The 14,225-nt window shown below is 40.9% G+C and overlaps 1 protein-coding gene across 1 annotated transcript in view; it reads left to right on the top strand.

The window, feature by feature from the left end:
• Positions 1-14,225, top strand: part of copg2 (COPI coat complex subunit gamma 2) — a 49,222-nt gene that overhangs the window by 34,456 nt on the left and 541 nt on the right. Inside the window, exons 12-23 of the mRNA XM_078235813.1 lie at positions 44-232; positions 847-942; positions 1,227-1,470; positions 3,747-3,822; positions 4,907-5,010; positions 5,846-5,971; positions 6,533-6,598; positions 7,815-7,954; positions 9,749-9,920; positions 10,545-10,642; positions 12,606-12,744; positions 13,416-13,514. Of these exons, the coding sequence (XP_078091939.1) occupies positions 44-232; positions 847-942; positions 1,227-1,470; positions 3,747-3,822; positions 4,907-5,010; positions 5,846-5,971; positions 6,533-6,598; positions 7,815-7,954; positions 9,749-9,920; positions 10,545-10,642; positions 12,606-12,744; positions 13,416-13,514 (1,549 nt within the window). The remainder of the gene's footprint in view (positions 1-43; positions 233-846; positions 943-1,226; positions 1,471-3,746; positions 3,823-4,906; positions 5,011-5,845; positions 5,972-6,532; positions 6,599-7,814; positions 7,955-9,748; positions 9,921-10,544; positions 10,643-12,605; positions 12,745-13,415; positions 13,515-14,225) is intronic.

Here is a 14,225-nt window from a genome sequence, read left to right as displayed (position 1 = left end):
CTATTTGTTAAACCCTGGAATCTTTGTTTTTGTTGCTCGGAAGGTTGCAATGAAGCATCCGTCTGCTGTGACTGCCTGTAACCTGGATCTAGAGAACCTGATCACAGACTCGAACCGCAGCATCGCCACACTAGCCATCACTACGCTGCTGAAAACCGGCAGCGAGAGTAGTGTGGATCGGCTCATGAAACAGATTTCAACTTTCGTGTCCGAAATCTCTGATGAATTTAAGGTGAAACTCTTTAGGAAATCCTATCCCCAGTGGGTACAGAGAACAGTTCCAAAATGACAAACAAATTTTATTTGTTTTATTTTTATTTTCCAGAAACTCTTCAAGTTTCATTTTAAGGAATATTGTATTTTGGAGAAAATCATTGCCCTTGAATTGTACTGTGGGATACTGATATATGAACACTACGAGCATTTGTCTGAGATTCCTGCCTTCATTACTGTAGGCAGAAGTGCTAATCTGTTTAATCAGGTTAACAACTCCACTGATTCGGAGCAACCAATTTCAATGTGAGATATTAGCATTTCGACCTATTCAGTGTCGCATCAGGGACAAATATAGCACTGTTGGAACACACTTGGAGTTCTTATGGCAATATAGCAGCCATACTGCTTCATTAAATCTGTGATATTTTGAAATATAAATGTTTAAAGGTAGTCTGCTAATGGACAGAAACAAGGGAAAGTATTCTCTTGCCATTTCAATGATCCAAATCATGATTTGCACTTGTTAAGAGTCCATTACAATGAAGTTAGATAAAGATCAAGAAATTGAATAGAGAAATGTTTGTGAGATGGAGTACTGATCACAATTGTGTTTATATAATTACTGTCTAGGTGGTTGTCGTGGAAGCAATCAGTGCACTTTGCCATAAATATCCTCGCAAACACAGTGTCATGTTGAATTTCCTTTCCAACATGCTGAGAGATGAGGTGAGCTTTAATCCTAGCATTGTACATCGACTCTCTCTCTCTTCAGGTACCATACCCTAAGAAGGCATTGGCAACCTTGGACCGCCATGTTATTATTGCTGTAGAGACATACATATTTATGCATAATTTGGAGTTACGCAAATACCTTTAATGTAATTGGGCTGGGAATTATAAAAATGTGATTCTGTTGAAAGATGAAATGCATTGCTAATGTGTAGACTTTTCTGTGTTACTGGTATATGAAACTAAGTTTTTCCTAATGCATTGTACACTTGTCTGCCTAGGGTGGGTTTGAGTACAAACGTGCCATCGTTGATTGCATAATTAATATCATCGAGGAGAATCCAGAGAGTAAAGAAACTGGTCTGGCCCATTTGTGTGAATTTATTGAAGACTGTGAGCACACTGTTCTGGCTACTCGTATACTCCACCTGTTGGGCAGAGAAGCACCCAAGACCCCAGTTCCTTCCAAGTACATTCGGTTTATATTCAACAGAGTGGTGTTGGAAAATGAGGCAGTGAGAGCTGGTATGTGTGATCTAATGCAAAGTAATATTTCAAAGGGCCTGTTTAGTTTTTTTGCTGCTTGAGTTCGTGTAGTCACAGATGAGAACATTCATTTTATTCCTTTTTTATGATAACTAGACTATATTTTGTGTTTTGTCATCCTCTCCCCACGGTAATTTCAATGTTTTGTGAATTTCCACATTTCCACTGTGTAACCTAAAGGTTAGTGGAGTGCAGCGAGATAGAAGTTAGAGAGCATACTTCACTGTCCATCCCTTGTTCAAGAGGGACAAGTGCAGAAAATAAAATCCAAAAGATTTTAGAAAATAGGTGGGATTAGGTGGGAGGTCAGGTGTCTCTTGAGTGTCAGTGCAGACTTGATGGGCTGAAGAGCCTCTTCTGCATTGTATGATTCTATGAAAAGAATGGAGAGGGTGAGTAAAACCTTTTTGACCCTTCAATCTTGTACCCACTGTGTTGCCAGATGTGTCATAAATGCTGCTCGACTCATTCAGTTTTCTGAAGCAAATGGTCAATACCACAAAGTATTCTGATGTCTGAAGCTTTACTATGAATCTTGAATGCAATCCAGGCTACAGGTGTCCTTGGTGAACTACTGATTGGAGAATGTTACGTTTCAGTCACAGAATGGTTATGGAACAGAAAGAGGCCATTTGATCCATCGTGTCCATGTCAACTCTCTGTGAGCAACTCACCCAGCCTGCCTTTTCCATATAGCCCTGCAATTTTTTTTTCTCTTAAGATAATTATCGAATTTCCATTTGAAAGCCACATTTGAATCTACCTCCACCATACTCAAAAGGCAGTGCCAGATCCTAACCCCTTGTTTGGAAAGAAGAGTTTCCTGGTTATGAGGAGGATAAACTACCACTACCAACAAATTGGCAAATGTTACTTTTAAAAGGACTTGTGAGAGAAAATAAAGATGTTGGGGACGATTCTCCCTGCCCGCTGCACTGCTTTTATAGAGCAGCGGGCCGAAGACTCAAGCGGAGGCCATTTTGCAGGCTCTCCGCTGGGCACTGCGGCCTCCATGAGTTTCCAAGCACTGGATTTCTAGCGCTGTCAGCTCCGCGGAACTGCATAATTTATTTAAATGACCTTTTCATTCTATTGAACTTATAATAAGCGGGCCCAGGACTGAAGTCGCCCCCCCAACACCCCTCCCTCCCAACCAACAAGGAGTGGTTCACTCCAGCAGGGTCTACTATAGCTCCCCACTAACGGTGGCCCGGCCCCGCTGGAGTGGAGAGGGACAATCGGGGGCCGGAGGGGGCTGCTCTCTGGGAATTGCCACCTTGGCATTGTCAACCAAAATGCCCCCTGGCTCTGCCCAAGGGCAAAGTGCCAATGCCAAGGGGGCATTTTGGCACTGCCTGACAGGCATTGGGCAGTGCCAAGGGGGCAGGGCCTATTGGGGTGGCGCCGAATAGGGCAGGGCGTCTGGGAAGGGAAGATCAGTGGGGTGGAAAGTCCTGCTGCCACTCTGCAATTGGGCTGGTGATAGAGGGAGAGAGGCCAGCGATCGGGGTGACTGTGAGGGGGGGGGGGGGGGGAGGGGATTCGGGGCTGCCGGTGGATAGGGGCAGGGGGGTGTAGTCGGGAGATCAGGGCTGCGGGGGTGAGATCAAGGTGGGGGTTGGGGGGACTGACATGTTCGTGGGGCCAGCGATCGAGCTGGCCGGCAGTGCGAGACCACTGCGCATGTGTCGATCTTGACAGATCGGTGCATACGCAGTGGCCCGCTCAGCGCGATGCTGCCGGCCTCTCCAGCGGGAATAGGCCCTGCCTACTGATTTTTAATGTGATTCACGCTAGTGCACTCTGCAGTGCACAGTGTGGGAGATTCACTTTGAAAATCCCGCTGAAAAAAACCAGTGGGACTTACTCCAGTTTTTATGTGAATTTGATACTTAGAATTTTTTTGGCAGAATCGCCCCCGTTAAGTTTACAGCATAACATAGCTGTGATAATACCTACCAATTCAATTACACATCAGTATTTAGAGGATGTGATCATATCATATAAAAGACTTGCATTTACATAGTGCTTTTCAGGAACACGTAGCATCTCAAAACATTTTAAAGCCAAATAAGTACTTTTGAAGTGTAGTGATTGTAATGTAGGAATTCATGATGAAGATGCAACTTAGACTGCCCTTTACAAAAGCCATATCAAATCATCCTTCGTATGTTTTGTTAGGACATGGAGTGATTTATTTTTTTTTGTTGCGGGTGATCTTTTGACCAGTTTGTTGTTGCACTTTCTGTCTACAGCTGCTGTCAGCGCATTAGCTAAGTTTGGAGCCCAAAATGAGGAACTGCTTCCAAGTGTCTTGGTTCTTTTACAGAGGTGAGAATCACATTATCCACCTGTTGTTGTCTTTACCTTGTTTAAAAGCTCAGCTGATCAGCAGAGTTTAGAGCTGAAATCAAAACATAAAAATGCTGGAAATATTCAACAGTTCTGGAAGCATCTGTGGAGAGAGAAACAGTTAATGTTTCAGATCTGTAACCTTGCACAGAAGCTGGTAGTTTTGATGAGAGGTCACAGACCTTAAAACATTAACTCTGTTTCCCTCCCTACAGATGCTGACAAACCAACTGGGTATTTCTAGCATTTTATGTTTTCATTTCAGATTTCCAGCATTTGCAATATGTTGCTTCTGTATTCGAAAGAGCTCATTTTGACATTTTAAAGTCCTAGAGTATCATGATACCCTCACTCTTGGAGGACTGATGAGCTATAAAATGGTGTGAAGGGTGGAGATTTTATTTGTTTCTTCTTTATCACTCAACATGTTGGTTTCATGATGCACCAAGCAAGGGTCAAATGCAAAAATGGGACAACAGGATACTAGAGAGATGGACCTCCATGACCTAAGTTATCTCTTTCCATTCTTGTGCTTAGAAGCCTACCCATTTTGGAGAATCAGGAAAGATTTGCTTCTGGATATATCTCCTCAAGTAGCAAAAAATGTTGGGTCAGAGAAACCAGAGAAAAAAATTGCGTTAATTAAAAGAAAAACAATGATTCTAAGTGTCCACTAAGAACCCCATTCCGTCAGGAAAGGGTTGGCAATCAGAATTTAATTTTCCAGATGTTGAAATTGACAGTTTTCTGAGTAATTCCACGTATATATTTTCTTAAGGAGAGGAGTGAGCAGGTTGAAGTAATTTTGAAGTTACTCTGAACGACTAACAGATCCAGATCTGTCACAATTGTTTGTTGTGTTCAGTCGCATATTGTAAAGTATTTTCACGAATGAGATTGGGTTACGTAGCTAGTTAGCACTATATCCATTCATGTTCAGGACCTTGGTTTGGATTCAACCTCATTAAGCTCAATTATAGTAAGCTACTAATTAAATCTCCCATCTTTTTGGGCTGCTGACTGACAAAAATGTAATGTGAATCTGAAACCTTCTGCCTCACAGGTGTATGATGGACTGTGATGATGAAGTCCGTGATCGTGCAACTTTCTACGTGAATGTATTACAGCAACGGCAGAAAGTTCTCAATGCAAGCTATATTTTTAATGGTGTGTAAGTTTTCTGAAGCTGTGTGCTATCTTAACTGGATGTTTGGATGGGGGCTGTGATAGACCATTCGGTACCTCTTCAGTATTAGCTAACCAAGGAGAAATTTCTTCACCCAGAGAGTGGTGAATCTGTGGAAATCACTAGCACAGAAAGTAGTTGAAACCAAAACATTGTGTGATTCCAAGAAGGAAATAGATATACCTCTTGGGGCTAAAGGGATCAAGGGATATGGGGGGAGAAGGTGGGATCAGTACTGAATTTGATGATTAGCCATGATCATAACGAATGGCAGAGCAGGCATGAAGGGCCGAATGACCTACTCGTGCTTCTATTTTCTATGTATATTTCTACATATGTCAGTCAGTTAACAAAGAGTCTGTTCACTTTCCAATTGATGTGAGAAGACAATGCACCACAAGGATGGACAAGGTGACCAGTGACAGGAGTGTGGAATTGAGGTGGTAGTAGGAAGAGGCTCATGTGAGGAAACCGCCAGGAATTCATCCAGCTACAGTTGGCAACCCTACTGCGTGCTCTGGTCTAATTATCCCCAGGATTCTAACATTTTCACCAGATGATTGCACTTTTGTCCATTACTCCCAAGAGAGAAAAACCTCTTTCTCTATTTGGGGACAGTTGAAAGATTTGGCAGTTTTAATGAGAGATACTGCAGCGCTATCACATAAATATTTATTATGGTTCCAATGCATGCTGCTGTGCCCACTGAATGTGAACTCAAATTAATAAATGATATTTTAAAGTATAATTTTAAAATGTATCCAACATTTTGACAATTAAATACTAAAAGGAAGTATTTTGCTTTTTTTTTTGCAGGTTTGTCAGTGTCTATTCCAGGACTGGAGCGAGCTTTACATCAGTATACCCTGGAGCCTTCAGATAAACCATTCGACATGAAGTCTGTGCCCCTGGCCACTGCCATTAATGTTGAGCAGAAAACCGGTAGGATGCTGAGCAAAGGGATCTGCTATTTACTGTTATAGTAAAAGTTTGCATTTTACTTACGGGCAAATCAAAAACCATCTGTATCCTCTTCTCTCTTCCATCCAACAAGTCATTCAGCTAGACGATTCAAATGTCTCACAGTCAGGTGCTCATTTTATCTATCAAGTGGTTATTCTCGGCACTATGGTGTCGGACTGTTTGGAAAATTCTCAGGCCATTAAGTGATTATTCTAAGTGTGATTGCTGAAGTGCCTGCGATTGATTGGCGATGGGCTATTCCGGTCCCGCCGCTGTCAGCAGGGTTTTGTTCACACCCTCTGCTGCTGGGGAACCCATGACAGGGGGTTGCCCTTAGCAGGAGCAGCCGAAAAATCCCACCTAATGTGCTTATTATGGACTCCCATTTGCAAATTTAAAACGGGACAGCATGATTGGCAGCGTTAATGTGAGATAAAGGGGTCGCCTGGTAATACTTGTGGATGCACACTTGCATTATTGGATTGGTTCTGAAATTCCGAAAATAGAATAAACTTGACTCTCCCTGTGTTCTCCCTGTAGAAATTACACCTGTTGCCAGTAAACAGCTAGAGAAGATTGCACCATTGCGCCAAGACATATTCCAAGGTAAAAAAGTTTAATCTTTGACTAAAAGAAGTTCTAAACCTTTATGGCTATGCTATTTTTTTCATATATTTAGGTTCACCCCATTCTTAAGATCTGAATCTGAATCTTGCAAAGTCTCTACCTTTTAGTTAAACTTTCCCACCATAAAGTGTTGCTGTGTGGGATCTGTGGCCATGAATCTCCATCCTAAATCTTTGTTCTAATGTATTTTATTTGCTAGAATCTCTTCCATTGATGTTGAGAATGGGTCTGTTGACAGCAGGAGGGATTTAAAAGAAATTAAACTATTGGTTGAGCTGGAAGCTGACTGTAGTGTACCTTGTTAGACCACACTTGGAGTTCTGTGAACAGTTCCAATCCATGGTATAAAGGTGGCATTGAGGCCCTCGAGAAGGTGCAAGAACAATTTACTAGAATGACACCAGAGCTGAGAGGTTATATCTATCAGGAAAGATTGACAAGCTTAGGACTCGTTTCTCTAGAAAAGAGAAGACTGATAGTGACCTGAGAGAGGTCTTTAGAATTATGAAAGAATTTGATATGGTGGACATAGAGAAGATGTTTCCAGTTGCAGGTGAGACCAGAACCAGGGGCCATAACTATAAGATAGTTTAAAATAGATAGATAAAAATTTAAAATAGAATTCAGGAGAAACTTTGTTACCCAGAGAGTGGCCAATCCACCTAATCCGCACATCTTTGGACTGTGGGAGGAAACTGGAGCACCCGGAGGAAACCCACGCAGACACGGAGAGAATGTGCAAACTCCACACAGACTGTGACCCAAGCCGGGAATCGAACCCGGGTTCCTGGCACTGTGAGACAGCAGTGGTTGAGGAAAATTGCATTGCTGCATTTCAGACACTGCCTAACAAAATCCATACCAGTTATCCCATACGAGCCTCCTCCTAATCCCCTTCATCTAACTCTAAATGGCAATACATATTCCTATTCCTTTCCAAATTTCTCAGTAGTTGAGGAAAATTGCATTGCTGCATTTCAGAGAAATTTGGAAAGGAATAGGAAGATGTATCGCTGGAGTTAGATGAAAGGGATTGGGAGGAGGCTCGTGTGGAGTAACTGGTACGGATTTTGTTCGGCTAACTGGCCTGTAACTACTTTGTCATTGTTGATGGGTATTTGGTAGTGTCAGGGTGGAATATAATGGATGTTCTTTCAGTACTCTTGTTTTTTTATTGGAAATATTTGTACCGCAGAACAACTGGCAGCCATTCCAGAATTCAAGCACCTTGGCCCACTCTTCAAGTCCTCAGCACCTGTACAGCTGACCGAAGCAGAGACTGAATATGTGGTCCGTTGTATCAAGCACACATTTAAAAAATATATAGTGTTTCAGGTAATTATTGTCATTTGTTTTAGAATGCTGTAATGAAAATAGACCACATAAATAATACCATTCATGACAGATGACATGGAGTGATAGTGTATGAATTCAGTGTAAAAGGTGTAGTATTGCTTGCTCAGATGTCTATAACACCAGGTTGCTTTACTCTCTGCAAAAGATAGAGTAAAAATCCCAATCCTGAAAATTAGATTTGGCACTTTGACATTGTATCCAGTAAAACTGTACTAAAAACATTAAATATTGTACTATTTGAAGTACATTGGGATATTTCCTTTACAGGCACTATATAAATGCAACATTGTTGTGAAAATGGAATAAGTACATTATTATAGTTGCTGTGCAATTTTAAAGCATTGGCTCGTATTTGTGATCCTCCACATGGAGATTGCTAGTTAAACAGAAGCCATGAGAGGCTCCAGTTAAAGCGAGAGGGAAGTTAGTGGGGAAGAAAAATCAGCCATATTCCAACTAGTTACTCTAATACCCCTTGTAGCTACTGCTTGCCTACTTTGAGTTGGGGAACGGCACATGATGTGGAGGAAAGAAAAATCACTTTAAACTTCTCCGATCATATAGTCTCTGAATTCAATGATTTTACCTTTAAATATCTATGCAGCCTTTAAGGATGACAAATTCTCAAACATGGCCCCATTTGGATTCATTGTCAAATTGAAACTGTAGCATAAAGTTTCACCACGATAACCTTTAAATTCCAATACACACATGATGTCAATTTGAGATTATTTTGTCAGTAATATTGTATTACTTCAGAGTTTAAAAATTACTGCCCAGTGAAAAGTGCAGTACGCTGGCACAATGGTTAGCACTGCTGCCTCACACGCTAGGGACCGGAGTTCAATTCCAGCCTGGGGTGACTGTGTGGAGTTTGCACGTTCTCTCTGTGTCTGCCTGGGTTTACTCTGGGTGCTCCGGTTTCCTTCTACAGTCCAAAGATGTGCAGGTTAGGTTGATTGGCCATGCTAAATTGTCCCTTAGTGTCCCAATATGTATAGGAGGATTAGCAGGGTAAATACATGGCGTTATGGGGATAGGGGCTGGATAAGATGCTCTGTCAGAGAATCAGTGCAGACTCAGTGGGCCAAATGGTGTCCTTCTGCACTGTAGAATTCGATGATTCTATGAAACTTAAAGAAGGCTCATTTGGGTGTTGGATTAAAACAGAACTTTTCAAGTTTATGTTTAAAAGAGAAAAGTAAGTCCACAAAGTACCCAGACAACAGTGTCTGTCCGAAAGGTTCAGTGGCTCTCAGTCATCTCCCAGGTCAATCTGAAGTATAGGTCTCTTTTGAAGTAACACAGGGTTCCTCTCCATATTGACCGCACTGCAGCAGACAATTAGGAAAGACTGGATCGCTACGGCCATTATGTTGTGGATTGTTGATACGGTATATATTTTTGTCACTTTTTTCAACATAGTGGATGCATTTTGTGAAGAAAATATTCTTAGGCTTCCCTTCCTCTTTAGTACCTACACTAAACACATTGTGGTTTGAACCCAATAGCTTGCTATTGCTGATGCAGTTGGGATGAGTTATGTTAGTGGATGAAGCATCTTTGTAATAGAATGCCCCACTTATAACTAATGACTGCTCACAGGGACTTATTTCAGAATGTTGCCTATTACTGTATGAGTGATGGAACTAGTGGTGACTGGATGAGGGTTTAGGAGCTGGTGCTTTTTATTTCATGTTTATTAACCAACTAGCAATGAGGCCTAATGCTTGGTTGTCCTCACTCTCCGTGTCACTCTTTGCTTTCATTCAGTTTGACTGTACCAATACCCTGAATGACCAGTTACTCGAGAAAGTCACTGTACAGATGGAGCCTTCAGACGCATATGAGATGATTTGTTGCGTGGCAGCACCAGCTCTTCACTTTAACCAGCCCAGCTCGTGTTACACTCTGGTGATGCTACCTGAGGCTGATCCCACAGCAGGTAAATATTACCAGCAACAAAATATGGTATCAAGAAAATATAGATCTGGAGTTGGATAAATGAAGATAAATCTTACATATCTGGGTTGCTTTATGGTGATGGGGTAAAAGGAAAGGAATTTCTTTACTGAGAACCTTTAACTTGAGCACTGTTTCAGAATGAAGCACTAACAGGCTGACGAGTATAGGATAGGATAAATGCAGGGATAAGGCTCCCTCCACACTTCAATGCATCTTAATCCTACACTTTTCAATGCCTGGCAAATTGAATGAAGGCAAGTGGGACATAGAAAAAGTGAAGCCAACCAGTCAAAAAGCCCCGACTCTAATTCTTTAAAGCCCATTCGATAAAAACACCACCTTGTAAATCGTCATCCAGTCGTATTGTAGCCACTTAATGAGATTGTCAATTAGTGCCAGATCACTGACGGTTTTATGTTGTGCATTCACTCGATTGCTTCTAGTTGAGTTGAAGCTGCCTCAGATTGTTTTTCCTTTGAATTCTAAACAGGCAGCATAGAGAGGAAACTTTCATCTCTTCACTCTGTTGGATATTTGTGTCAATTAATCTGAAACAGTCTTTCCTCCTCTGAAGTCTTATTTGTTTGTTGTTATTATTCCTTAGTTTCCTGCACATTTAGCTGTACAATGAAATTTGTAGTGAAAGACTGCGATCCTAATACTGGACTGCCAGAAGCTGAGGGCTATGATGATGAGTATGTGGTAAGTGGCTGTGTTTCTGGATTGGAAATGATCTTTTTCAATGCAGTGATATAATCTCCATTGAGAGCATGACAAACCATGAGGAGAAATGAAGATAATTACAGACGAACACAACAGATTGGGTATATTAAATGCAAATTCAATTTAATGCAGAGAAATGTGTAAAGTACAGTTGATAATTTGAAAACATTGAGATAAATTAACTAATAATTTGAAATAAGGTAGAAACTACAATAGGGTGATTTTAAGATTAAAATTATTGATTTAACGGACAGTTTGAACTAAGCAATCCTAAATTAAAAAGGGTAGAGTTTAGTACACTTGGCAATGCAAAGAAAATAAATATGCTCTTAAATATCAGACTTTAAGAGCAGAGGCTAAGGTCTATCCCAAGATGTTGCATCCCTGAGAAATTGGTTCCAAGAGCAGAATCTGGGCCTTTGCTTCAAGTTCTTCAGCAGCTGTTGGTGCCGAAGCAGCAGTTGTCACCAAACAGATATGTTTACATTTTAAATATACTTTTAAAAGCATTTCTGTGGAGCCAGGAGGAGTTGAAGTGCTCCCTGCACCACAATCATGATGATTTCTTACATGTAAATTTAAGAGCTATAGCGTGAAAGGGTAAATGTTTTAATTTCAGACAAATCCAGCCTAAAGGCAGCTTACAAGAACATACTCGACTATCTCTTTGGTATAAGGTTTGCTTTTGTTACCAGATATTTTCTTTCATGGGCAGTATTTTCCCCACCCCATCTTTCAACTTTCCAAATGGCTCTCATCATTTCCCTCTTTAAAGTTCACTCGCAAACTCTTTATTCTTATCAACTATTTTCCATCTCTAAGCACACCTTCCAATCGAAAATTCTAGAATGCGTCATCTTCATCCATATAGCGCCCACTTCTCTCATCATTCTTTTGCTGGACTCTTTCAAATCTGCTTTCTATGCACCAAAGACATCGAGATCATTCTGGCTAAAATCACTAACAGTATCCTAAATGTTGGATGTTGATGTAAGTTATCCCCTTTATCCTCTCCACAATTTCCAACACAGTCACCCATTCTTCTTCCACTACCTTTCCCCATGACAGTATTCATTCTCATAGTTTCATTGTTGACTGTCTCAACATAGCCAGTCTCTTATAATGGCTTAATGTATAATGTAATGGAATCTCCAACATTTGTTTAACCTCCAGCGTGTCCAAGATCCTATCTTTGGACCTGTTTTCAGACATGATGTCTTTCAACAGCTTTATTTCAAGAGTGGGGTCAGATAATATACTTATAATATCTGACTCCACCTCTCTGCCACTAAACACAACTATTGATCTGTTTTTTCAATTAAATTGTGGATGAGCCAGAACTTCCTCCAGCTCAACATTGGCAAGATCAAAGCCATCTTGTTTGGTTCCTGTCAGACACACTTCGCACTTTAGGACATAATCCACCTCTCTTCTCACATGTTTGCTCAAGCTCAATGTCCTGTTTTGTCATAAAATCAGAGTTCAGCTTAAAATGCCACATCTAATGCATTAGAGCTATCTGTGTCTAACATCTGAAACCTCCATTGCCTTCCTCACAGATCTCCCACTCATTAAGAACTCCGTACTTTGCCACATCTGTTCCCATCTTCGAAGGACAAATAAGAAAAATCTTAACTTTTCTACCATAATTTAATTTACCTCCCCCAATTAGTCTTCATTCCTCCCTCCCATCCCACCCCCCACCAAGCCAAGCTAATATCTATTGCTTCACTGACCCCCCCACTCCACCTTTGTAAAGTCCATTACAACCTGTTAAAGTACTATACAAAAGCAAATTGTTGTGCACTGTTCGTTGTGAAATGAATTGTGGAATTAATAGTTCCAGTAAATTCGAGGTGGAAACTATTATTTAATGTCTGCTTAGCATTCAGAAAAGCTGCTATCGACTAGCATGAGACCATCTTCCTTCTCTGTCCTATAGTTAGAAGACTTGGAAGTGACTGTGTCTGATCATATACAGAAGGTCCTGAAGCCTAATTTTACAGCTGCTTGGGATAAAGTAGGGGATGAATTTCAGAAAGAGGAAACGTTTGCGCTCTCTTCTGTGAAGACATTGGATGGTAAGGGAAATTTGCCGTCTACCACCTCCAAAAAAGAAATCTGATTAATCAGCTTCATGTGGTTTGTTTCTCACACAGGATTCCATGTACAAAGGAGGTTGTGGTAAGCAGGAAAACAAGTAAAAGTATATGGAATTCTGGCGTTAGTCAATATGCTACAGCGTAGATGCCTAGAATTTCCAGGGGAGTTTGGTGGGATAACAACAGGATCCTGGAGAAATGTTGATCTTCCACCAAAGTTATGACAGGAGATCAGAAGCACCCCATGTTCTTCCCCAGAATGTCTGAGGAAGAAGGACATGGAACCGGAGGACATCTCATTGCCAGTCCTAAGAAAGTTGCATTAGTGTACTAGGATGATGGAAAAGAGGAGAAAATAATCACCTCAATAATGTGCTCCCTTCATGTGTCAAAGTATGAAGTTTAAATTTACCGTATATAACTCTTACATCTTAACACAACATTCAGGTCATTTTAACATTAAGGATAGAAGGAAAGAAAATGCAAATTAACTACTTTTGAAGTGTGGCGTACACCTCATCCAATAAGTCAAACATTTCATCAGATTGGAAGTCATTCATATAACCATTAGGTTTGATTTAGTTCCCAGTACCTCAGTTCAGAATGTTGCTCCGAAATAACTACATATTTACTTGTTTATTTTGCTGCAGAGGCTGTGAATAATATAATTAGTTTCCTCGGCATGCAGCCATGTGAGAGATCGGACAAGGTCCCAGAAAATAAAAATGCCCACACGCTCTACCTGGCAGGTAAGTTCCTTTAATACGAATAGGGAGTCACTGCAGTAGTCTGAGGATCTGCATTATAAAAGTGTGCGGACTGGCCTCAAATTTTGCTAGTGTTCTTGGGAACGTACCCTGAGTAAAACTGCCTTTCAACTGGCTGAGTAACTAAGTTTAAAAGGTTTTTTCATTCATGTAGTGCCTTTAGACGACATGCCAAAGTACTTCATAAGAAGTCAAAACTGGACACTAATCCAAAGAAGAAATATTAGGTGGGCTGACTAAAAGCTTGAACAAAGATGTGACTTATGGAGAACCTTAAAGGAGAGGGGAGGTGTAGAGGTTTAGGGAGGAAATTACAGAGCTACGGTTTAGGACCTGTACAACTAAAGACATAGTTGCCAATGTGGGATGAACGGAGAGTTAGAGGAACAGAGTTCTCAAAGGTTTGTGTTGCTGGAGCAACTTGTAAAGATGGTACGTGGTGAATGCGTGAAAGGATTAAACATGACAATGGGAATTTTAGATTTGAAGCATTAAAAGACCAGGAGCCAATGTAAGTCAGTGAGTGCAGGGGTGATGGGTGACTGGGACTTTAGTGCAGGATAGTTTACAGGCTGCAGTTTTGGATGTGATGCAGATTAAGGCATGTGAAGGATAGTCGTCTGCCAGGAGGACTGATTTTACTGTATTTTATTTCCAGAATATAATCGGATCGATCTTGTTATTTTGTTCTAA

Source organism: Mustelus asterias, chromosome 19 (assembly GCF_964213995.1).
Source record: "Mustelus asterias chromosome 19, sMusAst1.hap1.1, whole genome shotgun sequence".
Lineage (NCBI taxonomy): Eukaryota > Metazoa > Chordata > Chondrichthyes > Carcharhiniformes > Triakidae > Mustelus > Mustelus asterias.
The sequence above is the reverse complement of the archived record's forward strand: the minus strand, read 5'-3'. Positions and strand labels throughout refer to the sequence as shown.